Source organism: Antrostomus carolinensis, unplaced genomic scaffold, assembly GCF_000700745.2.
Source record: "Antrostomus carolinensis isolate BGI_N321 unplaced genomic scaffold, ASM70074v2 scaffold5005, whole genome shotgun sequence".
NCBI classification, from domain to species: domain Eukaryota; kingdom Metazoa; phylum Chordata; class Aves; order Caprimulgiformes; family Caprimulgidae; genus Antrostomus; species Antrostomus carolinensis.
In genome coordinates this window covers 19,234-44,814 of record NW_010316963.1, presented here as the reverse complement: position 1 = coordinate 44,814, position 25,581 = coordinate 19,234, and the positions used below count along the sequence as shown (strand labels likewise).

Sequence of the window (25,581 nt, the reverse complement as noted above, 5' to 3'; positions counted from 1 at the left end):
AGGTTAGCACAGGCCCACCTCTCAAGCCTGAAGATGAAGAGGTATGTATCCAGAAGAAGAATCAACATAACAATATATGGTAACTATACTGGAAAAAAGATATAGGGAATAAGTAAAACATATTTATAATAACCGCATGAACCAGTACAGGTGCTTTTCTGTGCAACCTGATGTAGGGAACCTGCTTTGGCAGGGGGGCTGGACTAGATGATCTCCTGAGGTCCCTTCCAACCCCTACCATTCTGTGATTCTGTGATATTTCAGTGGGACAGAGAAGTACATTTTGACACAAAAGAATATGCCAAAGTCTAGCAAGACAGAAGGAGGGGGAAATAGATTGATAAAAACATCTGAGGTAGAATGGGTGGGGGAAAGAGAGAGAAGAGATTTTTGTCAAGAGTGTGTCTAACCCAGTTTAGAAAGGATGAAGGAATACATAGGTGACTTTATCTCCCGAAGAATTAAGAAGAGCAAGTAATGCTTTTTGGAGACATATTTTCAGTAGCTGCATTTCTTTGCTTGCAGTTATACTTATTTTCCCAGCAATTTTCTGTGATGAATAAAGCATGTCAGTGAAGAAGCTGATGATGAAATGCAAAAGAGAGTTCATTTCTGCAGAAATGTAATAGAAATGATGAGTATGAAGTCAGCCATCAAGTTTGGAAGATAAATCTTGAGAAATACTTAAACCATCCACTAGTGACAGCTAGCAGTGGAAGTAAGTTTTCAATAAAATCTTTTGAAGAAAAAGGCAATTGTGTCCTTTTTTAGCAGTCATGACTATGTGGTCCTACTGCTGTTGCTGCTACTGAAAAGAAGTAATATTTGTGTATGTGCAGGAGGCCTGATCCTTTTTCATCTTCTGAAGGATACTACAAATCTGTCTGAGGCCCTTGTTTTATCTTAGGAAGATCCAAGGAAGTGTATGTAAATATGTATATTAAATTGCTGACAGAAGAGTAATTGCTCATTCCTACTATGTTGAAGTTGTATTTTGCTCTTTCTGTAAGGAATTTTATTCTCTCTCAGGCACTGCTTAAACTTACCCTTTTTCATCTATACATGGTTCTATGCCGTGGTCATTCATGTGACACATGCCTAAGAACTTGATTTTTAGCTTCTGAATTAGAATCATCACCAGCCTCTGTAAAAATATCTGATTCTTGATGTTGGGGTGCTGTTGAACATGTTTTGTTTTTCAGCAATGCTTTAGGCTTTTTTCTTTAGGTGTAGAATTTGCCTAGGTCTGATGACCTCTGAACTCTCATTGATGGGGCCATGATATATACTTCTTTAGCACATATGAGCATATCATGTTTGGTGTTCTGGTGACTGGTTAGATGTCTAATCAGTTGGAAACCTTCCCTGGAAACCTTGTGTGTCTTGACTGACTTCTTACGAAGCAGTGTCTGGCTAAGTACAGTATTTTAACAAACCTTTAAAGCTGTATTGTTGCTAGCAAAGTAATCTCTCATGTTTACAATTTGAGAAACATCACCATTTTGTCTGAAAGTTGAAAGGAATATTATTGTGGGGGGTTTTTTTAAGTACTGGAAAAGAAAGATTAAATTGTGTTATACTTACACAGAGGACATAAATATAATATGCTGGGAAGCACAGCCAGTTAATAACAGCTGTTTTAAGGCATGTTTCATGATTTAGATAAGTGTTACTGTGCACTACCCCTGTATCGTTTAAACTCACAAAGCAACTGCTTTTGCCTGCTGTTGGAAGAAGGTCTTGAGGTAAATGTATGAAACACAACTAGTCTTACTGTTTTCATTTGCATGTGTAAGGCAAAAAGGAAAATATGTTCCTTTCAGCTCTTTCAGCATAGGAATTATCTGAAACACTGACTTTCCTTTTTATTTATTAAGCGATCATCAGAGTATTCTTTGTACAGAAGGATTACTTCATCTCCAAATAGACAAAGCCACTGTGCAGGGTTGTTCAAACCTCATGGCTACTGAGGGTTTGATCGAGTTGCTTGTGCAGGAGTATGAAGTGTCAGTGGAGATAACTAATGTTCCCTGCCCAGTCTCTACTGCTTCTCCAGATGTCTATGGGTTCCCCATAAATCAACCCCAATTGGAGGACTGGCTACTCTTGGTTGTGTTGGGTGGGAATACCAGCCTGGAAACGAACAACAAAATTGATCCTAAGCTGTGTTTAAATAGTCTCACGGATGCTATACATGTGATTCTACATGTAATACTTTGATATGCATGATGGAAATAGCAGTAGGAGCTCTCTCACTATATCAGGTTTTTTTCCAGTTCATTACATAACCTGACAGATGTTAATTGCAAGTTAAAGCCCTTCTGATTGGTTTGTCTCATATTTAAAGGAGAACAAAGACCTATGATACTGGTGTCTGAAGATGAACATGTTGCCTGATGTTGAAAAGACTTATTTAGTCATTAGTCGCTTGTGCTCAGGGATTTATTAGTCATGGTAATGTCTCCAATTAGTTGAAGGACAGAGAACATAATTAGGGCACTTTTTGCCTAATTACTGTTAACTGTATACATACAGTTTACTGTTGAGTTTATGAGGCTAGCTGAAGTGTTATAACAACAAGCATGTTAAGAAGTGAGATGTTTCTTATTTATAAAAATCATTAAAATTAGGATTAACACCTGCAGTAATAGATGTAAAGTAACATTGTACCATGGACCAGAAATGTTTTCAAGTTTGATGTAATATTTTTGTTCTAAATCATCATCTCTCCAGACATTCTGAAAAAGACCTACAGAGTGAACTTTGTTGGGAAAAAACATATTTTACAGTAAATGGAGAGAGGATCAAATATTATGTTCTGTGTGTAGTGAAATAACCTTTAGATGAACTTGGAAGGAAAATAATTCTTTAATTAAGTTTCCCTTTCTTTCTGGAGTTGTGAGGGAGATGGGAAAGTGCTACTGTTAAAGTGAGGGTAGAGTTAATTGACATTAATCTTAATGGGCTTGTTAGTTTTTTTTTAACTGCAAAGAAGTAAAAAGGTGCTCAGCCCAAGTTAAATGCTGCTAAATATTTGAATGACATACCTGAAGCGTGGCCAGCAGATCGAGGCAGGTGATTCTCCCCCCTCTACTCTGCTCTCGTGGGACCCCACCTGCAGTACTGCATCCAGTTGTGGGGCCCCCAAAATCAGAAGGACATGGCCCTACTGGAGTGAGTCCAGAGGAGGGCTATGAGGATGATCAGAGGGCTGGAGCACCTCTTCTATGAGGACAGGTTGAGAGAGCTGGGGCTGTTCAGCCTGGAGGAGAGAAGGCTCCGGGGAGACCTTATAGAGGCCTTCCAGTTCCTGGAGGGGACCTACAGGGAGGTTGGGGAGGGACTTTTTTCCAAGGGCAGGTAGTTGCCTTTTCAGTGCCCTTTTCAAGGGCAGGGGTAATGGCTATAAACGGGAAGAGGGTAGATGTAGATTAGATATTAGTGAGAAATTCTTTACTGTGAGGGTGGTCAGACACTGGAAGATGTTGCCCAAAGAAGTTGCGGATGCCCCTTCCCTGGAAGTGTTTAAGGCCAGGTTGGATGAGGCTTTGAGCAACTTAGTGGAAGGTGTCCCTGCTGATGGCAGGGGGGTTGGAACTAGATGATCTTTAAGGTCTCTTCCAACCCGTGCCATTCTATGAGAATTTAGCAGATTATTTTCTGGTTTGGAATGAAGTTTGCTGTCTTCCATCTTTCCTTCTACCCGATTCCAAACTCTGGAGAAAAAGCTGGACTTTGCAACGTAAGATACACAGAAACTCAGGTAAAAGGTCAACAGTTTTTAACCATCTTGTTTTCCAAAGTGAATGTTTCTTTAAAGAATGCGATCTATCAACCTTGGTTAGATCCTATCACTATCTCAAGTAATCTTACCGACTGTGTCAATCCGGAGAGATTTCTACCTTTGAAACAGAGTAGTTCAAACCTATTTAGTATGACATAGATCAGTAATTTGGATTCCTAGAAATGAATATGTACACAGTATCTGTCCTGCTGCCTTCATGGCTTTAGGTGCTTATCTGGGGGAGCTTTGTGAAACTCCCCAAAAACATCTGGATTGAGAATTCAAGTTAGTGGGTGTTGTGTGCTCCACTTCACTGGAGGGCATATAGACGACTTTCTGTATATTCTAGTCACTTCTTTTTTTCCAGCCAACATAATACCTTTCTTATCTCAGTCCTGTGGCTACATGTCAGTGGCTACAGCTTAGGAGTCAAAAGTGTAGAACTGGGTACCATCAGCACTGCAGAGACATTACATTCTTTATTGCATGCTCGGTGATCTTGGGCACATTTTAAAGAAGAGTTAAAAAGATGCTGTTTTGGTAGCAAGATGGGTTAATCACAGTCAGTCATCTCTGAAAAGGCTTGTAAGGTAGGAATAGAAAGAGTAAGATAGTTCCTTTCATGGTGTAGAACAGTGATAGTACGGTTCCTCCACATTTGGTTATATTAATTTCTGATTTGTGTTGGTTCCTTGGCTGGTTTAGCTAATGGATTGGTGAGCCACAGACTCTTATTAACCTAGTATACTGTTACGGATATCTAGTGATTTCTTTTCTAGCAGCTGGCACTTTTTTCAGTGTATGTTATTTTCTAGATAAAATCAGATAGTTCTGTGTAAATAGTAGGGAGTGTGCCTTTTGAGACAAGACTCTTGTCAGACGCTAAGTAAAGAAATGGTGCCTCTAATAAAAGTGCTCCTTAAATGGATTTACTTAGTAGTGGCTGGAAAAGCTGTTGGATATTGGGATGGAATTTTTCCCTCTCCCCCTGGAATTGCGTTATAAACAGATTTCTGTAAGCTGACAGTGTCTTAATCTGTATACATATTTTTAGTTCAGAGTTTTAAAATTGTAGGAGGACCAGAGGTCCTCCAGTAAAGCAAGACAGAAAGTGAGTATCTGAAATGAATTTGTATTTATTTCTTGTTAACTTCAAGTTTATTTAAATAGAGTAAATAGCAGAAAAGAGAGAAGTGATGAGCAGGTTGCTCAAAGAGGTTGTGCAGTTTCCATCCTTGAAGGTCTGCAAGACCCAACCTGATCAAGCCCTGAGCAACCTGCTGTGACCTCAGAGCTGGCCCTGCTTTGAGCAAGGGACTGGACTAGAGACCTCTCATGTTCCCTTCCCATCTGAATGGTCCTGTGAATCTATAAATAAAATTAGAGCTCTTAAAAATGTCAAGATATTCAAATGACAGTGAGTGGAGGTATCATGGTTGTAACTCCTCTTGGGTTTAAGTGGGAATGGCATGACCTCTTGTACTTTTCATTTTGGCTAAATCTATGTTGTTAGTAACAACATGGAAAGAACATTAAAGCGGGACAAAATTGTGTCATTATTATTTCAAATTCTCTGCAAATAATTGAGCTGATCCTGTGAGTCAGGTGCTCTGGGTCTGTGCAGAGCTCTAGTAGTTTCACTGTACTTTCTGCTGTTTTTGGAATTATAACAAAAAGAGGAAGAAGAAAAGGTTGCTTTTGTAGTGGGTATGTCTCTTTCCTTAGAGAGCTACTTATAAGTTTTTACTCCTTGTCATCTTAATGCTCCCGGGGAAAGGCTGGGATTACCTCTGCACTCTTAGCAACTGTAAACTAATTTATATAGTAATTAGATGACATAAAGTGCAAGCAGACCAAAAACATATTAAAAATAAAAGCGCCACATGGTAAAGAAACATGAAAGTGATGACAATAGGTAGCTTTGAGGGAAAAAGAGTGTACATTTACAAAACTTAGCTTCCTACTTCTTTTAGTGCTCCCATTAGTGGGATCCTGCTAATGGGAAATGTTAAATATTTAATATCTGACACTTCTATAATGTCTATGTAGTACAGTAAAGATTAAGTATTTTATGGTGCATTTCAATTTAAAAGAATAAAAGCGCTTTTCTGACTGTTACAGGGGAAGCTGTCAGTGAACCTTATATTTAGATTGCATATTACTTTCAGCTATAATAGACTCTTGCAAGTTGTTTGCAGCAAGCTAGGTATGAAAGTCCTGATATCCAAGCAGTGCCTTTTGTTCATCCTCTGGGAACCTATTGAGCTGTGTCAAGCTCCCTCTTGCTTTTCCCAAATTAAGCAGGCCTGCCAAAACCACTGAGCAGTTTCCACAGCCATGATAATCTTGATTTTCAGTGAGACTCACTAGTATTATCTGGGAGGTGATGCAAGGTCTTACAAATACAGGCTCTTTTGGTGTATTCTCACAAAAGAGTACAATAAAAGCCAGGTATGTCTACTCCATCTGTCTTTTCCCCCTGAAGGCATAGTCTTGTCTCCACGTGGAACATGCTAGTGGTCTTCATTCCTGTAGGAAATTTACTGAGAAATTCCCCCCTTGGTTTTGAGAGCAGCATATGCCTTGTAATTCAGAAGCCCTTAAATCCTTTTCTAATAATATAGCAGTAACATATTTAGTTTTGGTGTACAATACAAATGGGTACAAGGACAGTAATTTAATTCCTTTCTTTTACTGGAATATCTATGCTTATATTAACATTGAAACTGATTTGTATGGATTGCATATGTTCTGTAATAGTTGCTAGCCAGTGTCCATTTGTGAAGATAAGTTGTGTGACTGTCAGAGTTACAGCTATCAGTCTGATGCACTTTGCTTGACTTGAAGCCCATAGCAATTCCCTGAAATAAGCTGGATGAGTAATATAGATGGCAAACTTTAGCATTGGAGGAGTACTTAAGTCCACACTCATTTGATTCAAATGGAAAGGAAACTACTTCCAGGCATTCTTTGACCTTTCAGTGATATCTGAGTGAATCTGCAGATGCAACCAAGGCATTGTGATTTTTTTTCTAATGATGTAGTGATTAACTTATATATTGCTGCTTGTCTAATTAAAAGAGAGACAATAAATGAATGTGTGTTTTCCTTGCGTGTTTGTTTCATCTTGATAAAGTATGTAGCTAACACATGATCTTAACTGAAAGGAATGGTACAGCACTTTAACTGTACCACATATACATGCAGATACATAATTGACACCTGACTGCAGCTTCTATGAATGTTTAGTCATAGCACATGGATATAATATTTGCTTTCTTAAAATCTGAATGGAGTTGAATAAGTATGCAAATCTTTATTTTTTAAAATCATAGCTAGAATGGAGGCTACTAGGAAGGAGATTCTGTTAATGTTATTTACACCAAGATGTATCTATTACCATGATTAGGCATCTCTTAGACATAGTACCATCATTTGAAAATGAAATATATGTTGGTAAAAGCTTGGGAATTCCATTTTGTGTTTTAAACAGGAAAAGGCTGACAGTAAGAAGGTGCCTACTGCTCTTTTTATGGGTTTGACTCATGGCTTGAGTTTTTCTGTATGGGTGATGTGTTAATGCCTCTCTTGACATGTTTATTAGCTTACACTCTCTACTGCCATAAAACAAAATGTTAGTGTTTTAAATGAGGGCCTGGCTCTTTCTGTTGAAACCAGAATGCATTTGGATTTTTATAAAGTACTCTAAATAGTGTTCAATATTTTATCAGTTTCTCCTTCACCTCTTGTGTATTTAGTTTCACTGTTTGTGACTAACCTTGTTTTTTTTTTATTTACTCACCATAGATCTGATAAAGCAGATGATGAGGATGATGAAGATCTAATGGTGAATAAAACGTGGGTCCTTGCACCAAAGATTCATGGTGGGGATGTAACTCACATACTGGACTCCTTACTTCAAGGATATGACAATAAGCTTCGTCCAGATATTGGGGGTAAGCCCATAAAATAGTTTAGTAAATAGAAGATGTGAACCAGCGATGATGTATGTTTTGCCAAAGATGGCAAAAAAATAGCTTAATGCGGTTTTTAAAACTTAATATAGCAAGCTAAATATAACAGCAATAAAATGCAATGGTTTTCTGGAACTGGTAAAAATAATGTTCTCTACAAGAGTAGATTTTTAATGTTCTATTTACAATCTCTTTTACTTATATAAAGTATTGCTTTCTGGTGACAGTGGGCAATGTATAATAAATCATTAAAAGGCAATTATAGTTAGCTTTGTTTAACTAAGATTTTCTGACAGAAAGAACTGTAGATATAAACCAGACATGGTTATTTAAAAATGTAATCTTGAGTCTGTAGGAGTTTATTAAAGAATTATTCCTAGATGTTTTTACTATTACTGTAGAAAATGCATTGTAAGTGTGTATTTTGAGCAAATTTAACTCAACCCAGTTCTCTTTTTCCCGTAGCTCAGATTTTAAAAAACTTCCTAAGAATCTAAAAATTTAATTTAGGACTATATGTTTTCTAGAGGAATACAGGAAGGAAGACCACATTATTGTGGTCCAAACTTCACAGCTAGTAGGAAGGCAATATTTTCTTTCAGTAGTCAAAGCATCAATTTGCGTGTAACTATTAAGTGTAAATATTTGGAAGAATATATGTTAAAAACATCGAATATATTAAACCTTGCCAGCTCTTGTCTACCACAGGCATGTTGGATCAAACTAAGAAAAATAGTTTATTTTCTCTGAGTTTGTTTCCTGAACTGTGAAGGGAGAGGTGGAGGACCTAATTATTTGTTAAATACTTGGCATTCCCTATCAAAGGAATGCCATGTAAGTCTATAAGCTGCTTATATGATAAACAATACAACAATCTAGACTTATTTCATTTATGTAGGAGAACAGAGATGCAATCTCAAACTAAGTATTTTCTTTTGAAAGCTTTTGACAAATTGTTTTCTCCCTCAAATTTCTTAGTTCTGTTTTATTGTTGACTGTTTCCCTGAAGATGTTGAATGGCAATTTTTCTCTCTGTCATAATATAATCACATGTGAATCTCATTAAGTTTGTTGTAAGTCTTTGCCTTCATGTTCATTTAATTGAATTACTGCAAACATTTAGACATTTAGGTAACAAGAAGAAATTTCTGTCACAATTCAGAAATTTTGGACAACATAAGGTGAAATTTCCAACTTTGGGTAAGGGCATCATGTTCTGTCCAAGTACTTGGAAACTGCAAGAGGTATGTAACAGATAGAAGAAGAAGAAAATCAGTCTGTAGTGCCTTCATCTTAGTCTGCTTCAATGATGTGGATAAAATCTGGTGTCAGATTCCACATCTTCAGAGTATATGTCAGTACTTGTACAACAAGGTTATTGAACTGAAATTCTAATTATCTTTCAAAGCAATAATAGCAGAACATTTTTATTATTGAATTACAAAGCTCAGTTACAATAGAAACATTTTCTGTATCAAACCTTGACTTTTTGGGTTTGAATACCCGAGCAGAATTTTGTTTTCTTTCTGATGCTGACACAGAATTTCAGCATCTCAGAGTAAGATAAGGGGTTTCATTGTTAAACATGCAGTTAGTTGAGGGAGATGATAAAGGAGAGCCAAATGAAAATTGAAACTTTGGAGTCCATACTGAAATCTAATAGGAAAAAAACACACTCTATCATTTTCTGTTTGTCTCATTCAAATATCCATGAGTTGTAGTGATTTCTTAACTGCTACTCTTTGCTATATTTATTAATCTTACAAGTCTTCAACTCAATTTTTGTACTATACTTTGAGGTATTTGGAGCATAAAGGAACTAGTATTAAAGTACGTTCTGCTCAATATGAAGTAATATTAGTTACCAGATGAAGTCTCTTGTCTGTAGTGTAAATCCCCTTAATTAAAGATACAACCTTGGAGTATTGATAAAAGCAGTATTATTCTCACTGTAACATTACGTTTTGTCCACCTGATTTTATAACCACACCATTTTAGCTTCAGTCCTGCATCAAACTAGCTGTTATTTTTCAACTTTTCTTTTTAAAGAAAAGAATTTCAGCTGTACACAGTTCCACCTGTTACATCTTAGGGACACTGATATATTAACATTAACGTATCAATGTACAGCACATTTTTTCCAGCTATGTCTCATGTCCAGTGTTGTGTATTACATGGGTAGAAAACAAGTGATCAGTCTGAAAGTTCAGTTAAAAATAGGGAATAATCACCATACATCCACAACTCTAATGGAGTGTTTTCAATCAACAGTTTGAGGAAAGTCATAATTTACTGAAATTTTAAGAATAGTGAGGATGATTGCTCATGGACATAGAGAAGTTGGATACCTAGAGAAATTTGGATAGTTGTAATTGCACTATAAGCAGGGCATGAGTAAGTAATTGCATCTCAGGACTCTAATGTGAAAAGTCATGTAATCAGGGATCTAAAGAATACATGAACAAAAAGTAAACTTTCAAGAGACTAATAGAAGGAGTAATTTTGAAAAGATAAGGGTATTAGGGGAATATTCTGTTGAACAAGTGCTCTTAGTATAGCATTGATGAAAGGATAATATAGGTAAGAAAGTAAGCCTGAATAAGCAGGAAAATACCAAGTAAAGTAAAGAGGTATGAATTCTGAGATGAAGAATATTTTGCAAGAATGGAAAGAAATTGAAATACAAGAGCAAGATATAGAAAAGCATATGTAGTGGATGTTAAAGGTACTGGATGTGTGCACTGCATAAAAAATACTGGAAATAATAAAAGTGGTGGGATAGGAGTCTTTGCTAAAGATAGGTTTCCTTTTAGTAAAAAGGTAAAAGAAGTGTGGAGAATAGGGCTCTGCTTTCATCAAAATCACTTTGAAAAAATTCTTCAGAGATGGAGCTGGAAGCCTGCTGTAGACATTTGAGGCTGAATTTTCAATATAGATATCCTTATAAGTAATACTCTTGGATAACTGGTTGTGAGAATTCCATTATTCCATTAAAAACTATTACAAATTGAAGGTCTCTGTTATTTCTGAGTGTGGTAGTCATCTAATTTATTTGCTGAATAACTGTTTTATCACCACAAAGAGATGCTTCTTTAGGCAATTAATGAGGAGTTACAGAAAACATGCTCAGAGAAAATAAGCCTGGATTAAATTATCAGAAGTGGTCTTAGTTTAAATTAAATAGCATGATAAATAATAATAATATAAAAAAAAGTAAAAAGGTGATATATCTTAGACCTGCATTCCGAAATGGAGAAGTGTGGTAAACTTAGTTAGTGAATTTAGATGGACTGACATGGTATTTGATAATGTTGAGGACTGGAGTAAGAAAATTGAGCAATATTAAGTAATAGAAAGTGCAATGTTTTGCACTTTTACAATAATGATAATAATTTCTGTCAGGAGATGGGGGTTTATGAACTGAGAACAACTGATAAGGAGGGCTCTTCAGTGTAACAGGCAGAGATATTTCAAATATCAAAAACTGAAAAGTGGACCTGGATAAATACAGGCTAAAAAAGAGGCACTTTTGGTAGTGAGAGCAATTACTAAAATAATTTGTCAATTATTTGAGATAGATTTTTATCAATATGATTTTTCTAATCAAGAGTAAACATTTTTCAAAATACAGATTTTGAACTCAGCCTGAGATTCAGAATATGCCTATACATGGGTTTGCGTGGACAGGTTTTGGCTGGGGGGTTACAGGGGTGGCTTCTGTGAGAAGCTGCCTGAAGCCTCCCCCAGGTCTGACAGGGCCAATGCCAGCTGGCTTTGAGATGCAGTTGCCACTGGCCAAGGCCGAGCCCCTCAGCGATGGTGGTAGCACCTCTAGGATAAGGTATTTAAGAAGGGGAAAAAAAAACCTGTAGAAGAGAAAAGTGCAGCCGGAGAGAGGAGTGAGAATATATGAAAGAAACAACTCTGCAGACACCAAGGTCAGCGAAGAAGGAGAGCAAGGAGGTGCTTCAGGTGCAAGAACAGAGATTCCCCTGCAGCCTGTGGTGAAGCCCATGGTAATGCAGGCTGTCCCCCTGCGGCCCGTGGAGGTCCGTGGTGGAGCAGATGACCACCCGGACCCTGTGGGGGACCCACACTGGAGCAGTCTGTTCCTGAAGGACTGCACCCCATGGAAGGGACCCAGGCTGGAGGAGTTTTGAAGAACCGCAGTCCATGGGAAGGACCCACGTTGGAGAAGTTTGTGGACTGTCTCCCTTGGGAGAGACCCCATGCTGGAGCAGGGGAGAGTGTGAGGAGTCCTCCCCATGAGGAAGGAGTGACAGTGTGTGATGAACTCACTGCAAGCCTAACTTCCTGTCCCCCTGTGCTGCTGGGGGGGAGGAGGTGGAGAAATTGGGAGTAAAGTTAAGCCCAGTAAGAAGTAAGGGATGTGGGGGAAGGTGTTTTAAGATTTGTTTTTATTTTCTCATTACCCTACTCTGTTTTGATTTGCAATAAATTAAACATTTTCCCCAAGTTGAATCTGTTTTGCCTGGGATGGTAATTGCTGAGTAATCTCCCTGTCCTTCTCTTGATCCCTGAGCCTTTCGTGATATTTTCTCTCCTCTGTCCAGCTGAGGAGTGGAGTGATAGAGTGGCTTTGTGGGCACCTGGCATCCAGCCAGGGTCAACCCACCACAGCCTGGGGGTTATGCATCATCCCTTACTAGAAGGGTAGTGGTCCATGCCTGCTGAGAGACACTTCTTTCCAGGTCTTACTGCTTGTTGGAAAATTCATTTTTGCTCTTGCCTCTTGAAGGCACAGGAATCACTTATCTACTATATCAATTTCTTGGGACAAACCTGTCCTTAGCTATGTGCTTGTGTTAGATGGTGCTAAGTACCAGTCAAACCTTTTAAACTAGAAGAAGAGAAGTTTAGTCTAGTGAAGAAAAAGCAGGAGATCAGAAAGTATGAGTAGGTCTCTCTAGATTTGGCTTAGCAAACAGGTTCCCTGCTATGTTAGGAGATGGTGAACTGTCCTTGGGGCAGCTGCCCCTTGGTACTCTTCTCTCTCTCCGTTGAGTATGCAATCTGCTGTCCCCTCACCTTCTTGCTTTACTCTAGCCTGGCTCATACTGTCTTTCAGTATAAATATTTGAAGTGTGCAAGCCCTTTCTCCTCTTTCTTAGAAGCTTCTCTAAGTTACCAGTGCTGTTTTGCACTTCACACAGGATGTGTTAAATAGCTTTCTTCCTACTCATAGTTTCAGACCATTATGATACCAAATGATACTAAATTTTTAAAGTAAAATAAGCATTCACAGTAGAAAAATCTTTTCAAACCATCTTTCACTGTTGGCTCTGTGTAGAGAGTAAATGAACAGCAGTAAGTATATGGATGTCAAATTAGTATCAAGAATGTATTTTGTTCCAGCATTTATCATTTTCGTGGACTCGTATCACTTCTAGTTCAAGAACATGAGAAGAATGAATTCTTTCTTCTGATTTACAGAAGTATTTTACTCTGTATCATACAGATGAACTAAGGTAACAAAACAGCCCCTTCCTGGCTTCTTGAATTGGATCTCTTTCTCTGGATCATTTGGGTCAATTAAAATAATTTCAACAGAGGCAGATTTTCATACTCTTCACTGGCTCTTAATGGCTCTAATAATCTTACTCAGAGCAGTGTGGAAAAGACAAATTGAACTCCGCGGCACATTATAGCAGAGCCCTTGTGGCAGATCAAGTACTGCTTGCTGCAGGCTGGAATTTCATAAAATTGACACAGCCCCCATTAAAAACTGGCTTGCTGACAGGTCTCAAAATTTAGTTGTTAATAAGGAAATATCAGTGGTTGGGCTGTCTGTAGTGGGGTCTCATAGGAAAGTCTCGATCCAGAATAATGATATTTTGAATGATTTCAGCAATGAATTTTTGTAGTAAAGTTGGCAGATGGGACAAAGACTGTTGCAAAGGGAGAGGCTGTATCCGCAGGGTAATCAGCTCCTTCAGTAAAACTGGAGATATAAAAATTGAGAGGGGAAAAGACAAAAGGAGGCGAGGGGGAGGAAGCCTGTGGGTCATATTTCAAGGTGAGTGATTCTGCATAGTAAAACAGTGATTTAGGGGAAAACTTAGATATTTTGTGTAGTATAAGATCTTACCTATGCATCTTCTGAGCTTTGTCCTTAGATAAGTCCCCTTTTGAAAAGGAACATAAGTAGAAAACTGGAAGTGTTCAGGCAGCACTGATAACAATGTGTGGTGTTTTCGCTTGGCTAGCACTTGTCTAGCAGCCAAACACAGCCATTTCCTCACTCCCCAAACCCCAGGGGGTAGGGGGAAGGGTAAGGAGAATCGTAAGTTGAGATAAGAAAAATTTAGTAATTGAAATAAAATAAAACTTAAAATAATACTGATAATAGTAAAAATATATGTGCAAAAGAGTGATACACAGCACGATTGCTCACCGCCTGCCAACCAAGCCCGTCCTGTTCCTGGACAATGATCCCAGAGGAGAGACAATCCTGAAACTACAGTCCTGGAAGAGCGAGAGCCTGAGCGCCAGAGAAAGAGCAAGAGAGGAAGAGACCCTCATTAATATACTGAACATGATGTTGTATGATATGGAATATCCTATTGGCGTATCCAAACGCCAATTTAGCTTATTAATTTAAATACTCCTTGCCCCTCCTAGATCTTGCGCTTGTAGACTAACACTTAGTCCTTCAACTTCCAGCAACAAAATGAAAATGGTATGTTGTCAGTGTTTTTCTCATAACAAATCCCAGACTGAAACCAAAACACAGCGCTATTCTAGCTACTAAAAAGAAACCCAGCTCTGTCCCAGCTAAAAACCAGGACACAGTATTACAAAAATTTCCAGTTCTGGTGTCCGCATTTCAAGATGTATCTGAAAACAATAGAGCAAGTTTGGAAGTTAAAGTTGAAGAGATTATATCTAGGTTGCATTTGCGGTATGCGTTATGAACTGTTCAGCATACTGAAGGTAAGTTTCAGAGGTCACTTTAATCACTGTTTGTAGGTACTTCCGTCTGAGGAAAAGGTTTGATACATGGCTAGGCAGTGCTGAAAGTTGGAATCAAAGACTTGAACCTCGGAACAAGATTTCCTAACACTAAGGAGAATTAAACATTTATTACTAATACAGGGGAAAAATAGTGGATTCAGCATTGATTGAGCAATGAGGCAAGATACACTTTGATGTACCTCCTTGTGTTCTAGTCTAGCAGTGGAGTTTCTGTTATGTAGATAAATAGGGTTGCAAAATTAAAGGAAGAGGATGTCTTTCTGTGAGATGTGGTGCATGTAAAATGTGTTATTATACATATGTGTGTATACACACACGCATTATATACTTTTTTTACTCTGATTTTTCAGTTTGTGGGTATGAGTTCTTGTGTTGCCCCCCTTCCTTTATGAGCCCTGCAGATACTGAAGACATTTGCAGCTCAGGAAGTACTCATATTTTTTCTGCAGGAAATAAATTGGTTTCCAGAGTCTGAATATTCTGTGGAGCATGCTGGGGACACGATGGTGATCAAGTGACTCTGTTCTGTGATGGTACAGAAAATCCTTTGTGCAGCCTCGCTGGTGTGTCTTGCTGTCAGGCTCAGGGTCACACCAGTAATCGGATTTGGAATCAGTGAGAATTTTTTCCCAAGTGAGACTGGCAGGGAAAAGATATCTTAGGATATTTAGGAAATGTATCTTGCCTGTCATTGTAGCTGGCAAGGATGTTAATTATACCCTGTTTCTTTCTGTATGTTTGTTCGAGTTTCAGATTTTTGAGATTTGAAAAATTCTCTTGTTTAAGATTTTAGGTTTGTTCTAGAGCACTTGGGGGAATCTGTGATGGTTTACAGTATAAAGAAATAAATTCTGATGACCTAGGGTCCCTCTTCTATGAAATCAAAGTGCCTTTTTGTTTGTACCTTCCCCTTTTTCCATCTGCAGATGGACAGAGATGCTTAATTTTAATGTGCCAAATCATGAAAGAAAGATAAGCAGAGCTTTATTATTAAAGCATATGTCCTCTTGTGTCCACATTCTGTCTCTCCAGTACAAGCTAGAAGAAAATGATTAGTAAATTGGTGAAGTTGAAATGTATCTTGACCACTTCTGTTTGTACTTTTTTTCCCTATAAACCAGTGAGGAGTAAAAAAGTGAATTATCAGTGCCACCTGTACTTCAGATGTGACTTTCATGGAAAGTTACTTAGATTTTGTTCCCTTCTGTAAGTGCACAAAATAAGAGAGTAAGTTCTGTAAGAGAATACATTTTTAAAACAGTTCATTTTTGTCTTCCCAGTGAGAGTGGTTTCCCTGTGTTTTTAAAGAAAAATAAGTTTGGAAATGTTTAACTTCTAAATGACTTTCACTTGAGGAGCTTTCAGTTTTGTGTTTGAAGCAGTGTATTAATTACAGAATCACAGAATCACAGAATGTTAGGGATTGGAAGGGACCTCGAAAGATCATCTAATGAAAGGACATTAGTAATCTGTAGGTGTGCTCTAGTTTTATGAATTGAAGAAATCTTTGCTGAAAAGTTATTTTATTTTTGTTACAGATTTTCAATAGGAAATGACCAAGACCACTGCATATTGATTCTTTACAGCTGATAAGCACATCTGCTCCCAAACCTCCTGGTTTGTTGTACAAGCAATTTTTAGACACTTTTTTTTTCTGTTTGTGATTAAATTTTTATGTTGAAAGACAGTTTCTGTTTTTAGATATAAAAGGTATAAAAAGTAAAGGAATTTAAAAAAAACCCCTGTCTTATCTATGTTCACAAAGTACAGGTGGGGATTGCATTATGAAGTAAAAAATTCATATTGATAATTCTAACAATTCATATGGAATAAGGGAGTGAAGTTTTTTATGATCCTTCACAGAATGAACAAACCAGAGATTTAATTATTCTGAATCTAATAAAAGATTATCAGGTTTATTGTTGTTTTAGTAAATCGGTTAAATTACACTAACAATGTACAGAGTTAATTAAATATGTAATTATTATGGTTACTGTTTTCTTTAGTGAGAACTACGGTAATTGAAACAGATGTCTATGTTAACAGCATTGGCCCGGTTGACCCAATCAATATGGTAAGTTCTGATTATTGACAGAAAGCATTATCTGAATGATGCTATGGGTTAATATTATGAAATAATTCTAAACTGATTGAAATAAGCTTCTTTACTTCTTACTGTGTATTCTTATGCTGTTGGATATGATTGTGGTTATTGCAGAAACATGTTGAAATTGTTGTAATTTAAAAAATATATTTATTCTTTTAAAGAAAATGAGGCCACACAGATGACATTGTATCAGGTCCTTATTTTTGTTTGTGTTGAACATTGTCACTACGTATATACCTGGTTTGTCTCTGGCTGAGTAATTTCTTGGAGCTCCTCTTCAGTGCTTAAAAAAGTAACAGTTGAGCCAGCATTTGTGAATAAAACTATTTTCATTGCAGTGATTTATTATTATTTTTCAAATTCATATAAAGAAAAATTCAAAATTAACTCTTTTGTCCTCCTTTTTCCATGTCTTACTTAGTCTGATGAGTCCTCTTCAGTGTGTGTGTGTGTGTGTACACACAGCTGGTTTCTTCAGAAGTTAAGCAGTGCATCTCAACTAGTTTCCAATAGACTTGTTGAAATCTGACCTATCTATTTGGTACCACCAACACTGAAGTAACAGGACTTATGAGGAAATTGAGTCTGTGACCTTTTTGTAAATCATTTAGATTTTCTGTCATGATATGCATTGTATGAAATGATGGTGTTAGAGGCTTTAGAAAGGCCTTGTTGCATGACTTCTCCTGTGGACTGCTACCCAGAATTAAGACTGGGGCTGGCCCTCAGGTGAGTTTGAGCTCAGCCCCTTCTTGCCTTTTTCGTTTTCCTCCTCCCTACAAAATTGCTGACAGTGTTGAATTTGTATGGCAGAGAAGTGTTTTGTTCAATGTGGGGCTGTTGTATGCCAGTGCAGGGGGATTCTGAGCATTGGGTGAAAGCACAGTAATTCTAGATTATTATTAAAGTTCTTATGGTTTGCATATATGTCATCGTGGTTGGGTGGGGAATATTGACTTTCAGTGATGAGAAGCCAAGCAGGAAAAAACAATGCTTCTTAAGATACTGTGGTGGTTTGGGTGGATTCACCCTTTTTTGCTGGCAGCCAAACACAGCCTGCTCTCTCACCCTCCCCCTCTGCCTCCCGCTCCCTCGCCCAGGGAGTAGGGGAGAGAATTGGAAAGAAAAGGGCAAGGAAACTCACGGGTTGAGATAAAAACTATTTAATAATTAAAATAAAATTATAATGATAACAGCAATGATAACAGAATATACAAATGAGTGATACACAGTGCTCACTGCCCACTGACTGATGCCCAGCCTGTGCCAGCCAGTGGTCCCAGAGCAGAGACAGTCCCGAAACTGAAACCCCGGAAGAGTGAGCCTGAGAGATCCCTGGGAGAATCCCCCGTCATCCAGTCAATCCTGGTTAATATACTGACATGATGTGATATGATATGGAATATCTTGTTGGCACATCCAAATGTCAATTTTGGGGTTTGCTGTTCACTGCACTTCTCCCTCCCAGTCCTAATGCAGCTGTGAACCAGCCAAACACGATGGCCTTGAGCTCCAGCAGCAACTAATAACACCAGTACTTTTATCAATGTTCTTCTCATAATAAGTTCTGCTGAAACGAAAACACAGCTCTTCTAACTACTAAAAAGAAAATTAACTCTATCCTAGCATAACCCAGGACAGTATCCACCTTATTCCAGTTGTACTGGCTTTTAGTCCAAAGTAAGGATAGCACTGTATTGAAAAGACATATTCCTTCATTAGAGAGCAAGATCCTAATGTTTATAATATACATCAACTGAATGTTTATCCCTTTAACCTTCTGATTTCGGTTAAAAACAAAACAAAACAAACCCAATGAAGCATGCCACCGAAGTGTAATATGGTAAATGTCATTAAGACATAGAATTTTCAAAACTATTCTGTGTTTTTTAAAAATGAGCAGAGAACTACTTAGCAATTTAAAATATAGTCTAAGAGCACTATGGCCTTCATAAAAGAGCAATTGCTTTCATTGGGCTTAGACTCCAGGAACCTGGATCATATAAGCATCTAACATCACTACAAAAATCAAATGTTTGTGAAAATAAATAAAACCATATATATGCAAATAATTTGATGAAGGTTTTAAAAAAATTTTTTTAATCTGGGAAACAACATTCTCATCAAAAAAATAATTACAGATTTGACCCTGTAAGCTCTCTTTATGTGAGCTGTTGGTTTCATTAGGAAGCCACTTTCCCTGGAGTCAACATTGAGATTGTTAACCAATAATATAAAAATTGCTGCCATTTCAAGGGCTGTCCTCATCCCTTCATTTGATCACTTAATGTGAGAACACATATCTGTGATTCCCCATTGGATTACTCATTTGCCAGATACATTAATTCACTCTGACAAATGATTGTCCTTTAACTATTTAGTTTGGATACAATATGGCATGATGCAGAGCATATTTTTTCTAACGATGCTGAATCAGCATATCAAGGGAATATGTTTGTTTGAAAGCTTCAGAGGACACATTTTATGAGAAGAAACAGATTTATTTATTATAATTCAGTCAATTTCCTCTCACTATCTGATAGCTTTTCACTTTCATAAAAGGGACACTTTAAGTGTATGTATGGCATTCATTAGAATTTGTTTTTGAAGGCTGCTGTGTTTTGCTTTCAAAATTTAACAAAGATCTACACAAAATTCTAGACGATGTAGACACCCTATGGTTAAGATGTTTTTGTACAGCATGTGAACTCTTTAGGCATCCACAACCTGAGTAAACATTTTTAACAAGTGTCTGGATCAAGAGAGTATTTAGGCTTCTAATACTCATTAAGGCTAAAGATTTTTGAATCTGTTTTTTAGAGCTAACCCGTGCTATTCATTGTGGAACAATCATGTAAAATGCAGCTGAGGGCATTTTTATGGCCAAAGTCTTGATCCTCAGTAGCTCTGCAGTGGCATAGGGATTTCTTGTCAGAATTTAGACATGCAACGAATATTCAGAGCCTATTTTTTCTCTATCTGGAAGCTCATTCAGTTGAGCGCTTAATGTGTCACAGAATCACAGGATGGTAGGGGTTGGAAGGAACCTCAGGAGATCACCTAGGCCAAGCCCCTGCCAAAGCAGGTTCCCTACACCAGGTTACACAGGAAAGTGTCCAGGCGGGTTTTGAACATCTCCAGAGATGGAGCCTCCACAGCCTCTCTGGGCAGCCTGTTCCAGTGCTCTGGCACCCTCACAGTAAAGAAATTTTTCCTTACCTCCAAGTTCCGAGTGTTACTGGAACACTTCCGGTGTTCCAGTTTTTGCCCATTGCCCCCTGTCCTGTCATGTAGATGTAGATGTGCTAGGTTCTCACTACTTTTGTCTTTCCTTCCAAACTAGGGCTAAAATGAGAAAAAGCCATTCTGGTGGTACAGGTAACAGGGTCTGATATATATTGCCTGTTTAGATATGCATGTTGGTCCATGTTGACTGTGGGCCTCATGGTCTTTCTCTGCCCTGTATTCATCCCCCAAACCCTGTGTGTTCATAAATACATAGTGTTTTGTGCTACTGGTGCCCTAAGGTCCCGGGGAGAACCATGCCAGTGCCGTAGCTTTTGTAGTTTGACAAGACTGTGCGAGTGTGCAATTCAGTGGGTGGGGTGAGGCATGGCAGCCTTCCAGGACATTTTTACCTTCCTTTAACTAAGAGAGTACCTGATCTGTTTGATCAAAACTCTCATGACAATAAAAGACTGCTACCCCAAAAGTTTTGGAGAAGGAATACAGGAGCAATTCCTTAAGTAAGAAGCAGTATTGCATAATTTTGTCAAAAATGAAGAGCAAAGAGAAAAGTTTTTACTTTCCCTCTTCTTCATGTCTACTTGATCAAGTTTCATATAGTAAATAGTGGAATAATACTGAAGTAACAAAAATGGGGAAAGGATTAGAAGGAGGCAGATCATTACTAGAGAGATTCATAGACATTGTGACTGATAGATAGATTAAAAACTAGCAAAAAAACCCATGATGTAACATTTTGAAACATTATAGTATAATTGCCATTTTAGTGTGTTTCTTCCCTTGCTGTGAATGCAGGTAATGGTCTCTATTCAGCTTTTGTATTTATTAATGGAACTCAGTATTAGAAGGTCCAGACTGAAAGGTCCAGGATAAATTTTTGCGACTGCTCTTCACTGAAGCAGCTCGGTTTCCTTGTTATTTTCCAGCATTTCTGTCTTTTCTGCAGATGATTTAGCTTTTGTCACATGATCTTTGCTAGTTATCCATTGAAGTCTACTGTGACCATAATCTGAAGGCCATACTTTGAAGCCTAGCACTCTTTATTTTTAACAAGATAGCTAAACCACGGAGCAAATCAGATATTCATGGAACACACAATGTGCTGCTTTGGTACACAGACTGCGTGGCCTGGACACTGTTAGGATGCAGTTTTTCCTGTCTTATTGTACCATTTATGACTTTGTGTAGAATGTGCTGATGGTGAATTTTAAGTATCCTTTGACTTCTAAATAACATTTCATCCTCAAGTTGCAAAAACTAGCAGCAGATTTTTTTTTTTTTTTAAAGATATTCAAGTATCAATGTGATCATTATCCTAATACAAATTGCTCAGTGTTATTGTACTTGTGGAGGATGCTTTATGGTCAGGTGTGTCACTGCACTTATTCACTAAATTTATATTGAAAGTTTGGGGATTTTGTACTGTTACTTTACAGTGCTGTGTAATTTACATTAAGCACACTAAAATATAAGTAATTGTGGCCCACATATACATTATCTGAAGCTACCCTGAAATCCAGTACTCAAAGATGCACACCCTTTGTGTGCATTATTCTGTAAATCAAGGTATTTTTAAGTCTGTTTTTGAATGATATTAAATGTTTTGTTACTGAATAAATAGTAAATAGCATAAAGGAAAGATGAGGCTTAGAAGGAGACAGAAATAGATACTGGAATTAGCAAGGTCCTGATCCTGCAAATACCTAGGCGTGTACTTCAGTTTACATGTGTGAACCATGTCACACTGACTTAAGAATTTAACAAACACAATAGGAGAAAATCCAAAGTAACAAGTGTATAAAAGGAAAGAAATGGGCAATCTCTCTCTCTCTCTCTCTCTATCTCTCTCTCTCTCCTGTCTGTCTGTTACAGAGAGCTATGTGTCTAAGTGAACATTGTTTATGTTTCTAATATGAAACTTAATAAATCTCAGTGCTATCCAAACACTGCAGTGTATAGTAATATTTCAGGACAGGATGAGCACTGCTTGGTAGGGCTTGTCATGGTTTGTGAACTGCATTTGAAGCTTTTCCTGGAGGTTGGAATTGCTTTCATGTTTGAAGAAGACCATTTTGAGGAAAACCGTTGTCTCTCTGAGCTTTATGATGACAGAGTGAAAGGAAGAGCATGAGGGATGTACTTCTGCCCACATATGAGAGTTTATGAAGTTTCCTAGGGTTGTGTGGGTTCAGCATGCAAGTAGTGCAGATTTTGGGAGAGTCGAGTGTGTGCATTTTATGCAAACTGGTTCCATTCTCTTTCAAATGGCAAGAATATTTGTTCATAAATCAGAACAGAAGTACCAACAAATCTTTGAATATTACCTGTTTCTTATTGTACAGCGTCTTCTTTGGAGTAAGCTAGATTAATAAATTTTTTCCCAGCTTCCTCTTCTATTTTGATTAGGAAAGATAGATTCCAATCATTTTGGTGCCTGTCAGCACTGCAAGTGATCAGAGTTAATTGACCGTTAGTTAGATGAGTGTTTGAGATTGATGGACACAGTGTTCATTTACAGCAGCTGAGTAAATGTTCCTTCAGTAGGCTTGAGCGTTGTTTTTCCTTTGTTATGAAATACACTTTAAGTGTCAAAAACTATATGTCTGTTAGTATTTCTTATTTTACCGTGTCTAGGAACTTGAGTAGTACTTCCCAAATACAATTTCATGAATGTTCTCTGTTCTTTTCTGGGAGGGGGAGGGAGGCAAAAAAAAAAAAAAGCTTAAATTGCTTAGTCTGGCTCTTGCAGGCAGCTAGTTTGCCTACTGCTATTGCAAGGTAGCTCTAAGCTTGTCCTGTTCATTTTCAGGGGAATTATCCAAGTACAGGCAATATGCTGCTCATACTGGCTCAGCACAGCAGTTCCTGTGTTGCTCCCAATTTCTGTGATCATTTTGAAGGGAATGATGAGGAGTGAGAGAAAAGGCAGCCATTGTACAACAGACAAATGTTGCAGTAGCTTTCTGGAACCAAACCAGAGTACAGGCATCTTTTCAGCCCCCACTTTAAACAGCATTCAGTACTTGTCCCATTTTCAGCTGCAGTTTACCAGTTGTCCCTTAACAGATATGAAGTCAAGACAGGTAGTTAAGGTTCTACACAAAACACCAGAAAAATCTGTGTGCTTTGCTGTAAAATATGATCTGATTTCTGTGTGCCATTTAGCAATGCAGTAGATTATAAGGCTGCAGTCTTTTTGTGCTGTGGTTTATTCTTAAATCTTATGTTAGACTAGTTTATACTTTAGGAAATACTGTTTTTTTATAGTACTGTTGTATCACTTAAGTCAGAGTTGTTGTGGCTTCAGTATTAATAATAAAAATTTACTTTGACTTAACTCTCCTGACTTCAGTAGAGTGTGCCAGAATACTGATTGGAAATCAAGCATCTGAGATTTCAGATGTTAGTGCTCTGTATTTGCATAAGGCTAATTTGTTAAAAAAATAGCAGAAGTTCTGACCTGTGGACATGGTTGGGCTAGAAGACATTTCTGAAAAGCTTCCTTTTTATCTGTGGTCAGTCTGTCAGTGATCTGTGAGAAAGTCCCTTAATTTCGTGTGTTCCCAGTACTTTATTTAAGTGTTGATGTGAATGTACTTCTTAAAGGTCTTTCTGTTGTACTTCTGTGCAGGATGTCTTCCATGGTCACCTTATCTTCTGCTCTCAACTGCTTTTTGGTAGCTTCATGCACAAATTCAGCAACCTTTCTGTGCCAAGTGCCTGCTATTCTGTGTGTCTGCTCTTGTCCAGTCTAAAATATTGCCTTGTGTCCCTCATATATGTTCACAGGTATTTAGTTCGCTCCATATGGCTAAATACCTGTAAAATCTTCCCACATTTCACCCCTTCTGCACTGTCAGTTGCTGTGAATAATCACTACTCTGTATGTCATTGAGGCCTGAAATCTAAAAATCTTCTATGATGTGATTGATGTTAGAACAAGGAGTAGTGTCTCAGTTGTAGTCTTGCAAATTTGGAGTGCAGAGGGGTTTTATTTGTATTTATTTTTTAATTTGTCACATGGAATCCCTGGTCCAGACTCCCATTGTTATGCTAACATATTTTTGTAAACTTTCCAGTTGCAGCCTGGCTCCATTCGTACCATCTAGAGGTATCCTACAGAGAGAATTTTCTACAGTTTCTACTGAGTAATTTCTTGCAGAGGTTCTTCCTCTGTCTCCTCTTTCACTTGACCTCACACATAAACAGTTTCCTTTCACTTTCAAGGCACTTCAAAGCCTATCCTCAGCCATTTTAGTTGTGGTTTGGTTGGTTTTTGTTTTTTTCCCCAGAAGCCATTTCCTGTCTCAGATCTCACTAGTTTCTGCTCCCATACTTTCAACTTTCAATATCACTTTCTCCCAAGATGCCCTTCATGCCTGAAAGAAACTTTGTTTAAATGTCTGCAAAGCTGCTTTGTTGTTTCTCATCATGTTCCTGTTTAAACTTACTTTTCTTTTTTTTTTTTTTTTTTTTTTTTTTTTTCCGTTCTGTGGAGGCTACAAAGTATCACAAACAATTAAGCTTTTGTTGTGGTAAAATAACTACCTGTAATTCTGACTGGTGTTGGGTTCTTTGTTTTGTGTTATTTATGCCCCTATTGGCTTTCCAAATCTTGTGTTTTATGTTAAATGCAAACTGAAAGCTCCTTGCAGAGGATGTGTGTCCTGTATAAAGCAGTATTGAGTACCTGCACAATTCAGTTGTGTTCTTAGATGATCTAAACCAAGAATAATGTTAATATAAATACCACATAGAGCTTCACTGAGAAGAGAAAGGTATTGACTAGTGCTAAATATAACCCAAACAGTGCTTTAGTCCTGCTTTTTCACCCCAAAACTGCACAGACTGCTTGGCTACTCTGTTGTACAGTTTCTTGTTACTTCCGATGCCTTAATATCCTCTCCAAATACTTTCTGTCTGCTTCTCTTGTGGTTGCCATCCTTGTGTCTGCATCTGCGACAAGGTACATTTAGTTCTTTGTCTTTTACCTCTTATCTTTGTGTCACATAGATGATAAATATTTTGAAGAACATTGCACATCTGTTCTTCGTTATTAATTCCTAATCTGTCTGTCTATATGGAAATTTGTGATGCTGCATTCCAGTTGTGGGAATAATTCTACTGGCCTAGATTTGAACTGAGTTTCAGGAAAAAAAAGGCAGGGGATGTTCTTTGATTGTTACTGTAGCTTTTAACAGCTTGTTGCAATAGAAACTGTCCGTGGCAACGGCTCCTACCATACAGGTTTTCATTGCCTCGTTTGCTGCTGTGCTCCAGAGGAAAACTGCTGTCATTCACTGGCCCTAAAATGGCTGGTGCCAGGATCTGTGCGGACACTAGAAAACCTCATCCTCTGTTGAAAGCTGGGTGGCTACAGGAACAGGATTTTTTTCCTCACAGTGCATGCTATGGTAAGTACACTTTACAAAGCAGGGGAGTGGTCTGAGTGCCCTTTCCTGCAGCAGTATCTC

At 37.9% G+C, this 25,581-nt stretch overlaps 1 protein-coding gene across 1 annotated transcript in view; it reads left to right on the top strand.

The window, feature by feature from the left end:
* Positions 1-7,185: 7,185 nt before the first annotated feature.
* LOC104525296 (gamma-aminobutyric acid receptor subunit gamma-1) overlaps positions 7,186-25,581 on the top strand; it is a gene marked incomplete at its 3' end in the record, with an annotated part of 34,542 nt that continues 16,146 nt past the window's right edge. Inside the window, exons 1-3 of the mRNA XM_010168404.2 lie at positions 7,186-7,240; positions 7,543-7,740; positions 16,761-16,828. Of these exons, the coding sequence (XP_010166706.2) occupies positions 7,186-7,240; positions 7,543-7,740; positions 16,761-16,828 (321 nt within the window). The remainder of the gene's footprint in view (positions 7,241-7,542; positions 7,741-16,760; positions 16,829-25,581) is intronic.